The 17,338-nt window shown below is 50.3% G+C and overlaps 13 protein-coding genes across 13 annotated transcripts; 5 read left to right on the forward strand and 8 right to left on the reverse strand.

Annotated features, from left to right (window-relative positions):
* Positions 1 to 123: 123 nt before the first annotated feature.
* RFC1 (replication factor C subunit 1) lies at positions 124 to 2,718 on the forward strand (the record flags this gene model as incomplete). The annotated part of the gene is made up of 1 exon (XM_002553111.1): positions 124 to 2,718. One exon carries the CDS (start codon positions 124 to 126, stop codon positions 2,716 to 2,718), a length of 2,595 nt encoding a protein of 864 aa, XP_002553157.1.
* An 82-nt stretch (positions 2,719 to 2,800) lies between these two features.
* Positions 2,801 to 5,416, reverse strand: STE13 (Ste13p; the record flags this gene model as incomplete). The annotated part of the gene is made up of 1 exon (XM_002553112.1): positions 2,801 to 5,416. One exon carries the CDS (start codon positions 5,414 to 5,416, stop codon positions 2,801 to 2,803), a length of 2,616 nt encoding a protein of 871 aa, XP_002553158.1.
* A 288-nt stretch (positions 5,417 to 5,704) lies between these two features.
* RPL5 (60S ribosomal protein uL18) lies at positions 5,705 to 6,592 on the reverse strand (the record flags this gene model as incomplete). Its single annotated transcript, XM_002553113.1, has 1 exon — positions 5,705 to 6,592. The coding sequence occupies one exon, from the start codon at positions 6,590 to 6,592 to the stop codon at positions 5,705 to 5,707; it is 888 nt and encodes a 295-aa protein (XP_002553159.1).
* Positions 6,593 to 7,028: 436 nt separating this feature from the next.
* On the reverse strand, positions 7,029 to 7,757 carry KLTH0D10362g (KLTH0D10362p; the record flags this gene model as incomplete). Its single annotated transcript, XM_002553114.1, has 1 exon — positions 7,029 to 7,757. The coding sequence occupies one exon, from the start codon at positions 7,755 to 7,757 to the stop codon at positions 7,029 to 7,031; it is 729 nt and encodes a 242-aa protein (XP_002553160.1).
* Positions 7,758 to 8,093: 336 nt separating this feature from the next.
* Positions 8,094 to 8,738, forward strand: RCN2 (Rcn2p; the record flags this gene model as incomplete). Its single annotated transcript, XM_002553115.1, has 1 exon — positions 8,094 to 8,738. One exon carries the CDS (start codon positions 8,094 to 8,096, stop codon positions 8,736 to 8,738), a length of 645 nt encoding a protein of 214 aa, XP_002553161.1.
* Positions 8,739 to 8,882: 144 nt separating this feature from the next.
* On the reverse strand, positions 8,883 to 9,647 carry COX11 (Cox11p; the record flags this gene model as incomplete). Its single annotated transcript, XM_002553116.1, has 1 exon — positions 8,883 to 9,647. The coding sequence occupies one exon, from the start codon at positions 9,645 to 9,647 to the stop codon at positions 8,883 to 8,885; it is 765 nt and encodes a 254-aa protein (XP_002553162.1).
* Positions 9,648 to 9,939: 292 nt separating this feature from the next.
* Positions 9,940 to 11,001, forward strand: RDS2 (gluconeogenesis transcription factor RDS2; the record flags this gene model as incomplete). Its single annotated transcript, XM_002553117.1, has 1 exon — positions 9,940 to 11,001. One exon carries the CDS (start codon positions 9,940 to 9,942, stop codon positions 10,999 to 11,001), a length of 1,062 nt encoding a protein of 353 aa, XP_002553163.1.
* On the reverse strand, positions 10,985 to 11,965 carry MCT1 ([acyl-carrier-protein] S-malonyltransferase; the record flags this gene model as incomplete). Its single annotated transcript, XM_002553118.1, has 1 exon — positions 10,985 to 11,965. The coding sequence occupies one exon, from the start codon at positions 11,963 to 11,965 to the stop codon at positions 10,985 to 10,987; it is 981 nt and encodes a 326-aa protein (XP_002553164.1).
* Positions 11,966 to 12,231: 266 nt separating this feature from the next.
* Positions 12,232 to 13,122, forward strand: KLTH0D10472g (KLTH0D10472p; the record flags this gene model as incomplete). Its single annotated transcript, XM_002553119.1, has 1 exon — positions 12,232 to 13,122. One exon carries the CDS (start codon positions 12,232 to 12,234, stop codon positions 13,120 to 13,122), a length of 891 nt encoding a protein of 296 aa, XP_002553165.1.
* A 519-nt stretch (positions 13,123 to 13,641) lies between these two features.
* Positions 13,642 to 14,400, forward strand: DSC3 (Dsc3p; the record flags this gene model as incomplete). Its single annotated transcript, XM_002553120.1, has 1 exon — positions 13,642 to 14,400. The coding sequence occupies one exon, from the start codon at positions 13,642 to 13,644 to the stop codon at positions 14,398 to 14,400; it is 759 nt and encodes a 252-aa protein (XP_002553166.1).
* A 54-nt stretch (positions 14,401 to 14,454) lies between these two features.
* On the reverse strand, positions 14,455 to 15,078 carry KLTH0D10516g (mitochondrial fission process 1 family protein; the record flags this gene model as incomplete). Its single annotated transcript, XM_002553121.1, has 1 exon — positions 14,455 to 15,078. One exon carries the CDS (start codon positions 15,076 to 15,078, stop codon positions 14,455 to 14,457), a length of 624 nt encoding a protein of 207 aa, XP_002553167.1.
* Positions 15,079 to 15,306: 228 nt separating this feature from the next.
* RPB8 (DNA-directed RNA polymerase core subunit RPB8) lies at positions 15,307 to 15,741 on the reverse strand (the record flags this gene model as incomplete). The annotated part of the gene is made up of 1 exon (XM_002553122.1): positions 15,307 to 15,741. One exon carries the CDS (start codon positions 15,739 to 15,741, stop codon positions 15,307 to 15,309), a length of 435 nt encoding a protein of 144 aa, XP_002553168.1.
* A 278-nt stretch (positions 15,742 to 16,019) lies between these two features.
* ISU2 (putative iron-binding protein ISU2) lies at positions 16,020 to 16,547 on the reverse strand (the record flags this gene model as incomplete). Its single annotated transcript, XM_002553123.1, has 1 exon — positions 16,020 to 16,547. One exon carries the CDS (start codon positions 16,545 to 16,547, stop codon positions 16,020 to 16,022), a length of 528 nt encoding a protein of 175 aa, XP_002553169.1.
* Between the last annotated feature and the right edge of the window lie 791 nt (positions 16,548 to 17,338).

Here is a 17,338-nt window from a genome sequence, read left to right on the forward strand (position 1 = left end):
GTCAATGATATAATATTTTGGCATATCCATTTTTTAAGAACGAATATACATAATTTAAATATCATCAAAAATTGAGCTTTGGAAACTCTTGATCAAGCTAAGTCTATTGGCAGCAGTGGCTCGATGGTTGGGATAGACGAGTTTTTCAAGGGTCAGCATACAGGTAAGCAACCTTCAAAAGCGCGCGCCACTGGCACCTCCCGCAAACGCAAGGAGCAGCCTGTGAACAGTGCTTCTAACCCCATCAACTTAGAGGACTCTGAAGATGAACATACCCTGGAAGCTAAAAAACCTTCAAATCAATTGAAAGCAGGCGTTTCTGTTGAGATAGTCGATGAGGAGCCACAGCCAAGGAAGCGCCAAAGGGCAACAGCTCCTGCGCCGAAGGCAAAAGCTTCTTCGCCTAAGAAGAGCCCTAAATCCAAGATTCAATCTGCTGAGGCCGGAACAGCTGAAGCGCTACTTTCACAGATACCTTCAGTTGATCTTGACGCTGTGCATGTGAAAGAAACTGCTCAATTTGATTTCAGGTCCAACGGCAACGCAGGAGATTCTTCTCAGGCGGCTGCTGAGGAAGCAAACTTTCCAGAAGGGGCACCAAACTGCCTTCTAGGCTTAACTATTGTTTTCACGGGCCAGCTTCCAACAATTGAGCGTGGTGTCGCTGAGGCAATTGCCAAGAGATACGGTGCTCGCGTTACCAAGTCAATTTCGAGCAAGACTTCAGTTGTGGTTCTTGGAGATGAGGCAGGCCCAAAGAAGTTGGAGAAAATAAAGCAATTGAAAATCAAGGCTATAGACGAAGACGGTTTCAAGCAACTTGTTGCTGGAATGCCTGAAGAAGGTGGAGATGGCTCTGCTGCCGAGAAAGCCAGACAGAAGCTTAAGCAGCAAGAAGAAAAAGCCCAGAAAGACGCAGCTGAAATGATTAAAGTTGAAGAGGAACAGCGTGAAAAAGCTCGTAGAGTTCAGTCTAAAGCAAACACAGCGGACAAACGGGAGCCTGTCAGAGAAGAAGACAAGTTATGGACGGTTAAGTACGCACCTACGTCACTTCAGCATATTTGTGGCAATAAAACCAGCGTCAATAAATTGAAAACATGGCTCAGTAACTGGAGGACATATCAGAAGCAAGGTTTCAAGAATGCTGGTAGAGACGGGTTTGGCGTTTTTAGGGCAGCGATGGTTTATGGTCCACCAGGTATAGGTAAAACAACAGCTGCGCATCTTGCTGCAAAAGAGCTAGGATATGACATACTTGAACGGAATGCTTCCGACGTCCGTTCCAAGTCTCTTTTGAATGCAGGTGTGAAAAATGCGCTCGATAACACCTCTGTTGTTGGATTTTTCAAAAGCAAACACGATGGCGATGTCAATCAAAAGAATTTTGTTATTATAATGGACGAGGTTGATGGTATGAGTGGCGGTGACAGAGGGGGTGTCGGTCAAATGGCGCAATTTTGCCGAAAGTCTTCTATGCCCATGATTTTGATCTGCAACGAAAGGAATTCTCCCAAGATGAGACCTTTCGACAGAGTCTGTTTGGACATTCAGTTCCGAAGACCAGATCCCACAAGCATTAAGGCCAGGTTGATGACCGTCGCCGTAAGAGAAAAATTTCAGCTTGACCCTAATATCATAGATAAGCTTGTGGAAGCTACAAGGGGCGACATTAGGCAATTGATTAACCTCCTCTCGACAATATCCACTACCACCAAAAAAATTGGGCATGAAAATGCACAAGAGATCGCAAAGGCATGGGAGAAGAACATTGCCCTCAAGCCTTTTGATATAGCCCACAAACTCTTTGATGGTCGCATTTACTCCGATGTGGGATCGAAAAGTTTTCCGTTATACAAAAAGATCGAACTTTATTTTGACGATTTCGACTTTGCGCCATTGATGATTCAGGAAAACTACTTGCAAACAAGACCCTCGGTTTTAAAGCCCGGACAATCACATTTAGCCGCAGTTGCAGACGCGGCAGAAAGTATTTCACAAGGAGATTTAGTTGAAAGGAAAATACGAAGCAGCGAACAGTTATGGAGTTTGTTGCCATTCCATGCTATTATGTCTTCAGTTAGGCCAGCTTCTAAAGTTGCAGGCCAAATGGCAGGACGTATTAACTTTACTTCTTGGCTAGGCCAAAACTCCAAGATGGGCAAATATTATAGACTGCTGCAAGAAATCCAATATCACACAAGACTCAGCACGTCAACAGATAAGCTAGGCTTGAGGATGGACTACATGCCAACGATGAAGAAAAGGCTACTGGATCCACTCGTCGAAAGAGGGAATGACGCGGTGCCTGAGGTGATTCAAACGATGGATGACTATTACCTTTCAAAGGAAGACTGGGATTCGATAATGGAGTTTATGATCGGTTCAGATAAAACAGATCTCCAGATAAAGAAGATCCCTACTGCTGTGAAAAGCGGTTTCACTAGAAAATATAACTCGATGGTTCACCCCGTTGCCATATACAAAACAGGATCTACAACTGCAGTAGGTGCAAAACCTGCAGCAACCCCTGACTTTGAAGACATCGTAGACGCTGACGACAACGTACCGCCTGCCGATGAAGACGAAGAATCCAAAGAAGACACAGACTTCAAGAAGGATAAGCTAATCAAGCAAGGTAAACCTAAGGTTGCTAGTAAAAGAGCCGGAAGCACTGCAAAAAAATCGGCTGCAGCAAAAAAGCGTAAAACCAAATAGACTTTATGAGTTGAACTAAAAGGATTTGTATTAATGATACATGCTAGCTTCTATAAAATTGAAGGTTGGTGAGCTCACGAAGTCACCAACTTAAGTTGTCAAGTTTTCCTTCGAATGCATTTTTGATCCAGTTGAAAATCCGCTCGTAAACTACTCTATTGGCGTTGTGAAAGACGATGGAATGCTCAGAGTCTGGAAAGATACTTAGGTCGTAGTTTTTGACATTGTTCAGGTTAAAATTGTCGAGTAGCTGCATTGTATTTTTAACATGAACGTTATCATCGGCACTTCCATGAATAAGCAAAAACCTTTTAACTGATGAGAAGTTTTGAACGTCTTTAATAAGTGAGGTGTCTTCGTACGCTTTCTCGTTATTTTCGAACAGGCCCAAGTACCTTTCAGTGTATATGGAATTGTAGTACTTCCAATTTGTAACGGGGGCAACTGCTACCCCATACTTGAAAATTTGGCCCTGATCCAGTTCTAGAGTTTTTAAAGTAACAAAACCGCCGTACGACCACCCCCATATGGCAACATGGTCGGGGTCAATGGAATCAGAGTGCTTGTTGACGTAGTCCTTCACTACGCTTATAATATCTCTTGGCTCCCAGTAACCTATTTTATTCTTTGCCCAGCTTCTATAGGGCCAACCTCGCCCGCCTGTTCCCCTCGGCTCAATGCTCAAAACAATAGCATTGGCGCTAGAGGCCAAGCTCTCCTCCAGAGAGATCGCGAATTTGTGATCGACGGTTTGAGACCCTGGCCCGCCATAGACATGTATCAGCAAAGGATGTTTTTTTCTAGGGTCAAAATCATAAGGAACAGTTTCTTTGTAGTCTATCTGAACATCGTCATCGAGCTGCGTGCTACTGAAAGAAGACTTGGGAAGGTCGTACTTTTTCAAAGCTTCTAACATTCCAGCATTTGACGTCAGTTGGGTGATAGCTCTTGATTGGTCGTTTAGTAACAGTGAAGTTAAGACGCCAGCATCCGACATGGGCTCATCGGGACCAAGGTAACGTTTGACACCAAACCTGCAACTAACACTTAGCTCAAATTCATAGAAAGAATCGCGATCACGCGGATCTTGTAAACCATGAGCGGCTTTCGTGGAGTCTTCCCTTAACGGTACCATGAACAAATGCTGAGAAAAACGGCTCAGTCGATTCGACAGAAAGAAAACAGAATCAGCATCTTGGTCATAGCCAACTATGCCTTTCCCGGTCACTTCCCAATCACCAAAAGTGAGCTGAGTCCCCGTTGAAGCGAATACTGACTTGAAGTGGAACAAGTGAGGGTAGCCGGATTCGTCGACCTGAACGTCAACATAGCTCAGCTCGCTTCTTCCATGAATTTCGCTCGGCGGTATAGGTTGGACGTCTTTGACTTTTTCGATCCAACCAGAATAAGCCGTGGCATTGATGATTCTTACTGTTGACACTTTCCGCGCGTTCGATTCATAAATTTTAACGAACATGGCTTGAGAAGCGCGGTCAGTATCCTTAAACATAAAGTGATTATTGTCGAGCCACTGAGCCGCGTAAAGAATCCTGCCCCCAGTCTCACCGCCGAAAGGGATTGAGTATGTGACACCTTCGCTCATTTTGTAGGAAAAAAGTTGAACTCGCGGGTTCGGGGTGCCTGGCTTTGGGTATTTTATTTGTTGAACGTCGTCGTAAGCTTGCTCGTTGATGTAAGTTGGAACGCTTTCTGTGAGAACTTCGGAATCATTAAACTTGGCGAACACAATTTGAGAGTCGTCTGGGGCCCACCAAACGGCCTGGTCACTGGCCAAAACTTCTTCTTCGTACACCCAATCTGGTCTCCCGTTTTTGACATCTTCAGAGCCATCAGCAGTCAACCGCCTGAAGCCTTGAGAATTCGTTGCGCTTTGCACATACAAGTCGTTATTGTAGACAAAGTAAACAAAGTTGCGATGGGGAGAAAAGCGCGCGAAAGATAGCTTGTAAAGTTTCCCGTCCTCTGGGAAAGGTGAAATGGGCCGATAGGTATTCGTCGGAATATCTTTGAGCCAGTAGTATGCAGTTGAGGAATGGCGAAACTTTTTTTCGAGATCGGTTGCCAGGATCGCCTTATCCAGGCGATGCGACACGTCGAAATCGGAAACCTGGTATTCGACATCGCCGTATGTGAAGCTTGTGCGGCCGAGTTCCTTGTAGAACTCCACATCCACCAATTGTTTAGCGACATATTTAGGAATTCCGTTCTTATTTTCAATCTTCAGATACAAACCCGGATCGTTGTCCTGGGGTTGGTGAAGGACACCTGGTCTAATGAACTTGAAGTAAGTGTCGTAGTAAGAAAACTCGCCATTGAGTACGTTTTCGATGCTGAATGTGCGCCCCGAAGGCGATGCTGGCTTCGAGAGCGATAAGTTGCTGTCCTTGAAGCGGAGGACAGAGAAGCCCACGGTCAGCCAAGAGATGATTAAAGCCAGGAATATCACAGCAGATTTCCTGACTCGAATTCGGTTTTGGAAGTCCCTGAACGGGACGCGGCTGAGGAAATCGGCGCCGTCAGTGACTTGAGCTTCCTCGTCCCGGGGCAGCTTGCCAGCTGTGCCCGGCGCCTCACCCTTAGGCTGTAACTCGAACTCCTGAGCTGGCATGAATTGTGCACTCGAGTTGGACTTCAGAAGATACAGCGAAGGGTGTCTTTTCTTATAGGAAGGTTCCATCTACGGGATGAGCAGCCTCAGTCATATGATGGGGCTTGGGTGAGGGCCGATTGAAGTCGCAACTAGGAAGGCGCGAAAATAAATTAGGATGGGCCGGTTTCTTCGGGCAAGCCACACGTGAAGCAACAATGGACAAGGCCACTGCCACGGGAAAAGCACGGGGAGGAAGCTCTCGTAGCGTGTTAGACTACTAGTTTAGTATTGTTTTCAAGTGGGCCTAGCATATACATACTATCGAATACATAGGTAAAGCAAAGCAAGACGAAACTAGCCCCGGGAAAAAACCGTTTACTGGGCCAAAGCGGCAATCTTGGCGGCAACACGGGCTCTTCTCTCCTCCTTGGACAGCTTGGTTTGTCTGTACTTCTTGGACTCAGCAGCGTATTGCTCCTTGGTGAACTTCTTCTCGGTTGGCTTGAAAGATGGGTCCTCTCTGATTTTCTCGTGAGCCTCCAAGTAGATGTCCTCGACGGCGTCGGCGTCGATGTCGTCGGCCAAGTAGCCCTTGAACAACTCCTTGAATCTCTCCTCATCGTCGTCAGCCAACTCCTCCATGTACTGGGAGACGTGGCCACCGAAGATGTAGGTTCTTAGCATGTCGGCGTCGAGCTCCTCGGCCTCGAAGTCCCAACCTGGGAATCTGCTCTCGGAGTGAGGGACGTACAAGCCACCGTCGGAAGCACCCTTTAGGGCACCGAAGACACGGGCACCGGTGGTGGTTCTCTGCAAACCAATGTCCAAGAAGACCTTGAATGGACGAGGACCGTCCTCGACGGCCTCGGTGAGCTGGTACTCACCCTCGACCTCCTCGACACCTGGGTAGGTCTCGTCGAGGCCCAACTTCTGCAAGGCTCTTCTGGCAACCAACAGACCGGTGGCGTAGGCGGCAGCCCAGTTGGTCAAACCGTGGGTGATACCGTATCTTGGCAGCTCGTGGGAGTAGGCAGCGACCAAGACAACATCGCCGGTGATGGTGGAAGAGACGATCTGACAGATGATGTCCTTGTTGGTGAATCTCACGACCAGTCTGTACTTAGGAGAAGAGTACTTGGCCTTGTGCTGGGCGACCAGTCTCTTTCTCTGGTAGTAGTCGGTCTTACCCTCTCTTCTTCTTCTGAAGGGGGTCTGGAAACGCGAGTGGTACGCAGAGCTCTTGATCTCTTTCTGGAAGGCCATTGCGGTGTTGGAGATTGGATTGGAGGGGTGTAGCAGAAGAGCGCCTGCGAGTGGTGATGAGATGTGTGTGTTCTTTGACCACTTGACGGTTCCCGGGTGGTGTGGACGTCGCGCTGCGAGTGCGTGCGCGAGGCGCGTGCGGGGGCGGCGCATCGCGCGAAATTTTTCAGAGGCGGGAGTTGCGTGGCGGGTACGAAGTGACATGAGGCGGAGGAGGGGCCGGCGAGCGCGGGCGAAGCGTGCGGTGGCTCGGTGTATGGGTTTTGTTTGTGGTGCACGGGTGTGGCAGTCAAAGACGGGCGCTCGAGTCACGTGGTATTACGTCTCGCATGACGTGTCTGTCACGTGCTCGCTACTGCCACTCCGTCACGTGACCCGCCCACGATCCCGGCTGCTTCTTGGCCGCGGCTCGACCGCCCTCCCTCACGTGACCCCGTCACCTCCCACGGGCACCCCTGCCGCTCTGCCGCGCGGCGCGCTCCATTCGCCGCTCTCGCCTCACTCGCCTCGCCGGCGCTTCCCGCCTGTGCGTCTCGCCCATAGCAACGCTCCGCTGCGCCCACAAGCGCCTCTCCTCGCCTACGGCTTCTATCACCTCTTCTTTCTCTCCTCGCGCCAGCCTGTACCGCGTGCGCCGCTGCGGGAGCCAAACGCCAAACGGGCAGTCGTCCGGAAAGGCTTCCGCGCCCGGAGCCGTTGTAGCACCGAAGCTGCAGCACGTGGCAGCGCAGGAAAGGCTGGCGTTTTCCCCAACAAAGCCCAAAACGCAAGCCACGATCGCGGGACACCGAACGGCTCGTCTTTGCGCCTGCCGTGCTCGCTGTGCACTTCTTGCGGTGCACGCGGTTTTACGCGGTGGCAAATTCCCGCCGGCGCTGTCGCCGTCGGCTCTTCTGGCGCGTTCGTTTCTCTTTCTCTGTCTTTTTCTTTCCCAGCAGCGCAGCGCAGCGCCCAGTATTCCGTAATGCGTCGTACGTAGCGGCGTGGCGTAACAGCAGGGTCTCTCGGGCACGCAAGCCGCGCGCCAGAGGCGCATCTCCGGTGGCCACGGCGCGCGGGCAGCAGCGACGGGTGGCTGGGGCAGGGGCGTATCGGTTGACGGGGTCCGTTGGGCGGGGTTCGTACAAAGCGCATCGAGTGGCTTAGAGCGTGCACATGGGCACATGGCCGCGACAGGACCCGGCTCTGTAGGTATCTCTGGAAATCACAAAAGATACTTTAACCAGGAGATTTTCGCCCACAAGGGAGCGCCGCACAAGCAGCAGACATTGGAACTTCGCTGGTAGCTTAGCAGGGTTTCACAGGGTTTCACAGGGTTTCTCAAGGTTTGCCAAGGTTTCTCTAGGATTCTCAAGGATTCTCAAGGATTCTCAAGGATTCTCAAGGTTTCTCAAGGTTTCTCAAGGTTTCTTGTCTTACAGGGTTTTACAAGGTTTCCACCAGCTCGTCGCTAGCTCCCCACTGGCTCTCCACTGGCTCCTCACCAGCGCTCGCCCCCGCCATGCTCCACACCACGCCCAAAACTCAGATCCTCATCACAGACGTGCCCGCGCAGGACTTCGCCTGCGGCTGGCCGCAGCAGCTGCAGTCGCAGCTCTTCGACCGCGAGTTCCCGCAGCTCAAGCACAGCTGCCTGTACTACACGCCGCTCGCGTTCCTCCACCGCGTCGTGCTCATCTTCGACCAGGAGCCCGCCACGCTGCAGGTGCACGAGTTCCTGACGCGCGCCCTCGCCGGCAAGCCCGTCAAGATCTTCCTCACGGAGTCGCTGCTCGCGAAGCCGCGCGCCAAGTCCTTCGACGCCGCGCCCGACCACGTGCCCGACTTCGACGTCGAGCCCCGCGCCAAGCCCCAGCTCTCCCTCGACACCCACAGCTCGCCCGCCAACTCGCCCTCGCTGTCGCCCGACCGCTCCGACCCGCACTCGCCCACCGCGCTCAAGTCGCTGGAGGACGGCAAGGTCCACCTCTACCAGGAGCCGCTGCCCGCCGCCGACGCCCCCGGCGACGACGCCTCTCCGCGCGGCGAGACGAAGCTGCTGTACAAGCCGCGGCTATCGCTCGACACCAGGAGCTCGGGCGCCTCGCACTCGAGCTTCTCCGTGCCCATGAGCCCCAGCATTACTCTCAACGAGTTTCCCCAGTGAGCAGCTCCTGCATCGCCACGAGAGGTTGTGTCTATGTATCTATTTATCTACATCATCCTACGTTGATCGCGGGAACGCTCGTGGTTTCTAAAATCTTCACACATTATTTACAAGCCGTTTACAGCCAAGGCCGCCGCCGCCCTGTCAGCTGGAGCCGCTGTCCATCACCTGCGGGTTCGCGCTCTCGCTCACCGCACCACCGTTCGCGTAGTGCGCCCGGAAAAACGTGTAGTGCAGCACAATGTCATCGATGTTGCGCATCCTGGGGTCTGTGGCGAAGTCCGGGTCGATGAAGAAAAACACGGGCATGTCGATTTCCTCTCCGGCCGCGAGCCTCTGCTCCTCAAAGCAGAAACACTGGATTTTGTTGAAGTACGGCGCGGCGTCCCCGGGCGTGATGCTGTATGTCGCCATCCCGATGATGTCCTTGTCGCTGGTGTTTCTGGCCTTGTAGAAGGCCAGCGCAGTCTCACCCGGCAGCACATGTACCTCGCGCTGCTCCGGCACGAACTTCCAGGGCAGGATCTGGGATACCTCGCTTGTGAACGAGACCCTTATGCGCTTGCCGCTCTCCACGGGAATCAGCTTGTCGTCTGTGAACTTACGTTTGTCTGTTATTGGAATACCTCCGAAGCCCGTGCGCGCGCAGATCGCACGGTAAAGCGGCACAGCGGCATACGCCAGCCCCAAAAACAGCACGGCGATACTAGTGAAGTAGTACGCGGCGGTGCGGTCCTTGAACTGGCGGTCTCTTTGAAACTTCAAGGACCGCAGCTGCTGAATTTCTTTCTGCGTAAGCTTTGAGATGTCGATCTGGGACTGATTCTTCAGACACATGGGGCCAGCCGAGAAAAGCCTCCGGGCCGGAATGCTCCGGCTCGCTGCCCTAAACAGCAGCTTATGTAGCATTTAAAATCTATCCTGGCACTTGTCGTGGTGATCTTGAGCTTGTTTCTGAAGGTCAGATCTGTCTCTTCATAGATTATAGCTTAAAATGGCGGCGGAGATGAGAGTACTTTCGTACTTGTAATGCGAAGAGTACATTAGTACTTACAAGTACTTTTGTATTTGGTGTGTCTTGATGTTACAACGCTACTAAATACGTGGACATGCATATCGATAGCTTCCGACAAGCGATGAGGTCGTCCATCAGATCAAGACAAGCCATTGCCACGCCAAAGATATTGCTTGCCATTACTCTATGAACGAATCAAGCCAGAAGAAGCGCAAGAAAGTGTCAAAGGCCTGCCTCTATTGCCGGCGGTCGCATATGATTTGCGATGAGCAGAGGCCTTGTTCGCGGTGCTTGCGTCGAGATATCGGCCACCTTTGCCGTGACGAAGACTCGAGACTGCCTATGGATGTCGAAGTCGATCCAGAGCGAATACAACCGACGCTAGCATCTCTGGACAAGCAGCACCCAGCGCTACAGCAGCCGCCCAAAAACGTCGCCTACAGCGGCCTTTTGTCACAGCAGCCCACGTTTGTTTCAGAGCACGTCGGGTCCGAGTTCTTGTCTCTCAACGAGTTTATGAACATGCTGGAGGAACCAATTATTCTTGAGCCGCCGGCGGTTACACATAGCGCGCCCCGCAATCCTGAGGATCAGCCTACGCTGAAAGAAAACTTCTTTCTCACCGCAGCAGACCCGTCCGCGGAAATGACCCCAGAAGATCGACTGAAATCCGTGATAAACGCCAAATTGGAGGCCGGTCTGCTGCGGCCATATAACTACGCGCAGGGATATGCCCGGTTACAGACATACATGGATAAGCATATGGATTTTCTTTCCAAACAGCGTATCCTCAAACCGTTGTCGATAATTCGGCCCGAGTTCAGGGCTATTGCGCGATCTCTGAAAGATGTAGATCTTATCTTGGTTGAGGAAAGTTTCGAACGTATGCTTCTGTCATATGATCGGGTTTTTACATCCATGAGTATGCCGGCTTGTCTCTGGAGAAGAACTGGTGAAATTTACCGTGGGAACAAAGAGTTTGCGTCCCTGGTGGACTGCAAAGTCGATGACCTGCGGGACGGGAAATTGGCTATTTATGAACTTATGACAGAAGAGAGTGCCGTGAACTTCTGGGAAAAATACGGGTCGATTGCCTTTGACAAAGCCCAAAAGGCTGTGCTCACAAGTTGTAACCTTCGCGCACGAGACGGCGGGAGGCAAAGGTCTTGCTGTTTCAGCTTTACAATTCGAAGAGATCGTTATAATATTCCTATATGTATCGTGGGAAACTTTATTCCAACGAGTTAGAATCCTGAACATCGCCAAGTTCCTTCGTAATGTCTTCGACAGTGTTCCATTCTTGTGACTTTTCGAGCTTACAATTCCGGTGCATTAGCTTGCCAATAACTTCGCCTGGTCCTATGTGGACTGCCTTGCTGACGCCCAGCGAATTTAGGGTGTCGCAACACGCCACGAAATTAACTACGTTGCAGCTGCTCTTTGCAAAGCTTTCGAGCGCCTTATCGACATCGGTGATGCGCTTCCCGTTCAAGTTGGATATGATTGGATGCTCCAACTCACGCTTTGTGTGTAAGCCCTGGCTTTTGAGCTTTTGCCACATATGGTCGAGCAATGGTTCCTCTATACCCTGGAGGATGTTCTTATTGTGGAATGGGATATGGTAAGGGTTTTCAAGCCTCTGAATTCTACATCGCGGCACCTGCAGAGCCAGCTCGGCAGCCCACTGTGGTGTCCCTTTACTATCCGTTGTATAACCCTGGGGAACCGTCACTACGCACTGCATTCGACTGTTGACGTTGGCGAGGTTGACGTCGGTGACGCGTAGCAAGGGCTGTAGCTCGCATTCTAGGTTTTGCGAGCGGGGAGCCGATATTGCCCAAAGCTCATATTTGTTCCCACCTGCGGCATTTATCATAAGCTTGTTCCTCAAACTTGCAATTTTCATCGTTTCTGAAAGTCCGAAAAGTCTGTTCCCGGCCCCTAGACATCCCAACTCGCCCAGCGAGTGACCTAAAAAGAGGAGCTCTTCGGCGTTGTTCTTTCGGCTCCTCCGATACAAATCAAACAGTAGGAACGAACACGCTGCAATCGACACGGGATCTGCCGGCCGCTGTTCAATTGTTCGTGTAACCCCAATACGTCCGCTATCCCGAAAAACGGCTCGAAATGCGCTACTTCCCTCAGCTAAATAAGATCTAAACACATTCAGCGCGACGGGCGTTCCCTGGCCAGGAAACGTTATCACTTTCATTGGATTAGAGCATTAATCTCTTGTTTACTTGTCTGTTTGTCGGTCTATAACTTCCTGATGGCCGCTTTAATTACTACATTCAATAAGCTAGGAAGAGTCATCACCGATTGTTTATCATTTCAAATTTTTCATACCCATTATGTTAGATAAATCGATTAAAAGTATAAAAGAGTCGGAGTTCGAGCGAAATCGGTCCGTAAAACAAGATCGGTAAACCCAATCAGCGGTGGTGAGTATTTCTTCATTCGTTCGCAAATACTGGAGACATGACAGACGCAAGACCCCTGCCATTTATCTACCAATTCGCCGCTGGTGCGGTTGCTGGCATTTCAGAAATCTTGGTGATGTATCCACTGGATGTCGTCAAGACCAGAATGCAGCTACAAGTGGCCGGTGGAGTCGGTCCACAGTACAACGGTGTCGTGAACTGCCTTAAACAAATTGTCGCCAAGGAGGGTGCGTCGAGATTGTACAAGGGGATCTCGTCGCCAGTGTTGATGGAAGCGCCAAAAAGAGCAACCAAATTTGCCTGTAACGACGAGTTCCAGAAAATCTACAAGCGCGAGTTTGGGGTTGAAAAGCTGACACAATCTCTCAGTATCCTAAGTGGTGCGTCCGCAGGATGCTGCGAGGCGTTTGTTGTGGTGCCATTCGAACTTGTTAAGATTCGTTTACAAGACGTTTCGTCGAAATACAACGGCCCTGTGGACGTGGTGAAGAGAATCATTGCCCAAGAAGGTGTCCTTGCCATGTACAATGGCCTGGAGTCCACACTGTGGCGTCACGGTGTGTGGAACGCAGGTTATTTTGGTATCATCTTCCAAGTTAGATCTCTATTGCCCCAAGCGCAATCCAAGTCACAACAGACAGGCAACGACTTGATCGCCGGTACGATCGGTGGTACAATCGGCTCTTTGATGAGCACGCCTTTCGATGTTGTTAAGTCACGTGTTCAGAATACTGCTGTGGTTGCCGGTCAGGCTAGAAAGTACAACTGGTCTTGGCCTTCCATCTTCACTATCTACAGAGAAGAGGGCTTCAGCGCGCTGTACAAGGGTTTCGTGCCTAAGGTTTTGAGGCTCGGCCCCGGCGGTGGTATTCTGCTGGTGGTGTTCACTGGTATGATGGACTTCTTCAGAACGGTCCACTACAAATAAAGTTTACAGTAACACCTAACACGGACCTCGCCCTTTTAGCTACTCCTTTGTTTGAAACATATAAATGTAGTTTTGCCATGTTCAGGAAAAGTCGACACCGCACTCCTGGCCTGGCTAAGATCTCTACTATTCTTAAGTGTACCACTTTCAAAAGGTAACGAATGTACGTTCTGCCGGCCCTTGTGCCCGGATCTTGGCCCAAAAAGGACCTTCCGTGACACAAAAGGGCGCTAAGATGAACGAGATGTTCTCTCCGATGGACTTGACGCTAGATTTACACCATGGAAAGGCATACTAGCAACACGGTTTTATAGTCCTGGTTTGATAATCCGCACGATTATTGGTTTTTTAAGATTCCAACAGATGGACTTTTCTTCGCGAGCGATGCTGTTTATATAGTTCTAATGTCTTCCTATTACCCGGATCTTCATCAAGAACAATAAACTATCATTGCCAGCTTTAAAGGGCATGTACTAGTAAGACCTGGGGTCAGCTCAGGAACGATAGGGTAAGATAAGAATGAGCGGAAGCGAGCTTGATGGCAGTCCGTCACAGGACAGAGTAGTTGTCGTGCGTTTCTCTGATGAACAAATGGAAGATCTACCTCTGAACGTGAACAATGTATCTCTTAGCGACGTGAATACCAGCTGGCTCCGTCGCATGTGCCGGCAGCTGCGAGGCCGGTCCTTAAGCAACAGAAAGCTAAGATTCATAAGAAGCGGCCGCTTCTTAAATGCAAGCACTGATTTGCAGCTTCAGCGCTACTTCGAGAGTACAAACGATAAGTTCTACGTGCACTGCATCGTGGGTCAGGAACTCACGCCCCAAGAACTTGCGAATGAAGATTCAGTAGATGAAACACAGCAAAATACAGAGGGGACCACTACTCAAGCTATTGGGTTTGACAGACTTCGTGCTGTGGGCTTCAGTGACGAAGAAATCGAGCTTCTGCGGCAACGGTTTCGCAGTACTTACGGCGACCTTGAGGAGCTTTCAAGGGACAATGGTGAAGGGCAGGACATTCGACAGCTTGAGGAGCACTGGATGGAAACCGGGGCAAATGACGAAAACGACCAGTTGGGTGCCGTTGGCATCGCTAATTATAAACACAATAAAGATCTACTAATAGGGCTGGTGGTCGGATGTGTGCTTGGGGTATTCAGCTTTCTACTAATGAAACAGGAAGGTCTGTTTAACAAGCGCCAAAAGCTTGCTATGGTCGGCGGACTCCTTATAAATATGGGTTTCGGAGCTATGTTGGGTTTCTCGCGGGATTAGATTTATTTACATGTGCTATGATTTGGATTTTATCTACTAGTCAAATCGGATATCTTACTCTTGCTTGTCGTGCTCGGGGTGGAACACTTGCTCTAGCAAACGCTCGATTGGCTTATCGAAAATGTAAGGCAACGCGGGAACTACACTCAATCCGAGACCAATGGGACCCCAAGTCCTTAGCGCTGCATTTTTGGGGAACGCCTTGTTGAACCACTTTCCAGAGTACTTGACTGTGGAGTGAATGGTGAAAGCTGGGAGACCCATGGAAGCCACGCTTTGAAAGATCATTCTTTCTAGTCCGACCATTTTCCAGTCGGGCAACTTCTCTAGTGTGCCTTTCTCGACCATGTTTGGGTCCACAGGTGGTACAGGGTCCCAAGGTTTCAGCCCCTCCCTGTATCTGCCCTCTTTCTGCAGTTTTGCCACCCAAGCAGTGTAAGACACATCGCCCAGTATGTAAGCCCACGAAACACCGTAACCTAGTTTGACAAGAAGAGGCGAAAACACGGGTCTGAATGACTCGCCGATATCGGATGTGTAAGCCACATATCTGTGAGACGCAAGGGCGATGGTCCTCAAGCGGCTCGCGTATGCAGCGTAACGAACACTGGAATCAGTACTATCTGGGAGATGAGTTTCAGCGTACTCAGAAGACGGAGATTTGGTTGGCGCGCTCATTGCTCTTACTCGGTGTAGGTAAGTATTAGATAGAAGTTATGATTTGTAAATCTCCTAAAAACTCAAGGCAGCCAAAAACTACAGCACGCAAATTATTCGAGGGTATGGCGGAGATTGAAAAACGAAGGCCGAAGAATCATGCAGGTAAGAGGTCCTCTATTATTAGTTAGTATACAGTATATTTAGAGCGTTTTTGGTGGTCAATAATGCAGTTTCTACGAGCTCACCTTAACGGCGAACTAATAGGTAGGCGTTTTCCTGCTTCAGGTTGCTGAGACCACGGTAGTTACCCTCTAGTCTCATCAGAAGCCCGCCAAACGAGTAGTAAACGGCAATCAAGTCCTTCTTGCCAGCAACTTCTTCGAAACGGTACGCAGTCCCGTACATGACATAGTCGTAGTCGTCCGCTAGCGATCTCTCGCCAGGCTGTGGAGCCCTCCAGGAGCCACCCTGCACTGTCTCTGAGCCGTCGATCGACAAAGTCGATGACAACATCACAGTCAAGGTGTCATTAACACGGACAGGGAAGAGCTCCGTGTTGATGTCGACGGTGAGCAGAAATTCCTGTGACGTGGAATGCGCTTCTATCCGCGAAACTTTGTTGTAGCGTCCTAAGTCGACCTCAGTAACTTGGAAGATATCGTCAAACAGCGTGGTAGACATGTTGGTGAAGCGAGTGGAGCGTGCTAGTCGACCAAATTCCAGCTTCCTCGCTATGCGCAGATAGCTCATCTCAAAAATTTTTCAGAATCGAGAAACCTGGATCGTGATATACGAGAATTGGTATTACAGCGGGTATCCCATTTTCCTGGGGGCCAGCCCAGCTCATCGCTCTCATAACGTCAACGAATTATACTAAACACATTACTTAACTACACCGTGCAGAGCGCACAACTTCCCCCTATCCGTGGCTCTTTACTGCTATCCACATGCTTCCCTGCTTATTTCAAAACCGTGGACTTCCGCTTGGATCTGTAGTCCTTGATGGCAGCCTTAATGGCGTCCTCAGCTAGCATGCTGCAATGCAGTTTGACCGGAGGCAGACTGAGCTCCTTGGCAATCTCGGTGTTTTTAATCTGCGACGCAACGTCCAAGGTCTTGCCACGTACCAGCTCGGTCATGTACGAGCTGGATGCAATGGCAGACCCGCAGCCGAAGGTCTTGAATTTAACGTTTTCAATAACACCTGTGTCGTCGTTAACTTGGATTTGCAGCTTCATCACGTCACCGCATGCAGGTGCGCCCACCAGCCCTGTGCCGACGTTTTCGAGGTTCTTGTCAAGCGAACCCACGTTTCTTGGATTTGTGTAGTGGTCAATGACCTTTGGGTGGTACGCCCTGCGCGCAGGTTGCGCTACAGGGTTGCCCACGAACCTAGGAACTGCTGCACCCGTTACGGGTACGGGCGCCCGAAGAACGCTTCTGGCCGAAGCCCCTAGCGAGTTTCTTGCTAGTAGTGTTCTGAACATTGCGAAGTGTAATATAGACCTGTTCTTTTGGCAAAAAACCGATAATTTCCGGAAAAGAAGATTTCGGTTCCGAGGCGGTTTTTCTGGCTGTGATCGCTAAAACCTTGTCTGAGTAGCTCTTGGACGAGTGTTTGATGGCAAAAGGCTTCTTATGAGTTCGTGGCTCTTTTCAGCTGGAAAAATCTCTTTTAAGATTCTTGGACCCAGTTCTTGTCTCTTTTGTCAGCGACTTTTGTGATGTCTGATTCTAGGTTTAATCTGCCCTTTACTTACAAACCTATCTTTAATATATATGTCACGCTAAAGAAGAAAATCTACTTCACTCGGGAACGGATTTAGACGGCGCGCATAGCCCGGTCTTTACGTCCGGAGTGATTCTGGGTGATGTCAATGGCTCGTCATGAGTCACGTTGAATAGCATTACCCGGCTCTGATGGCGCCATGTAATTTTTGTGGGGTTAAAAAGTGTAGCCGCCGATAGTAATGTCTCCCTCTTGGACTTCACTTTTAGCCTGGCCAATTAGTACGCAGAGAGAATGGAGAAAGAAGCGCCGGGGAAAAGATCCCAGAGTACAAGCGGCCTGATTATGTAGTGTTATTTAGGAAAGCGGCAGCCGCGGTCAAGGCGTGTGGCACGAAAGGGAACGCCTAGACTAGACTTTCGAACGGCAGTTGTGGTCCGTGCGAATTCCCCGCTGGGGAGATCAGGGTTTCTAGCATCTACGTTGCAAACTTCGACGTTGACTCCCCTGTCTGAAGGGCCAGAAAGGGGTGCTGGTTTAGGGACACGC

This window comes from Lachancea thermotolerans (genome assembly GCF_000142805.1).
Source record: "Lachancea thermotolerans CBS 6340 chromosome D complete sequence".
In the NCBI taxonomy this organism is placed as follows: Eukaryota; Fungi; Ascomycota; class Saccharomycetes; order Saccharomycetales; family Saccharomycetaceae; genus Lachancea; species Lachancea thermotolerans.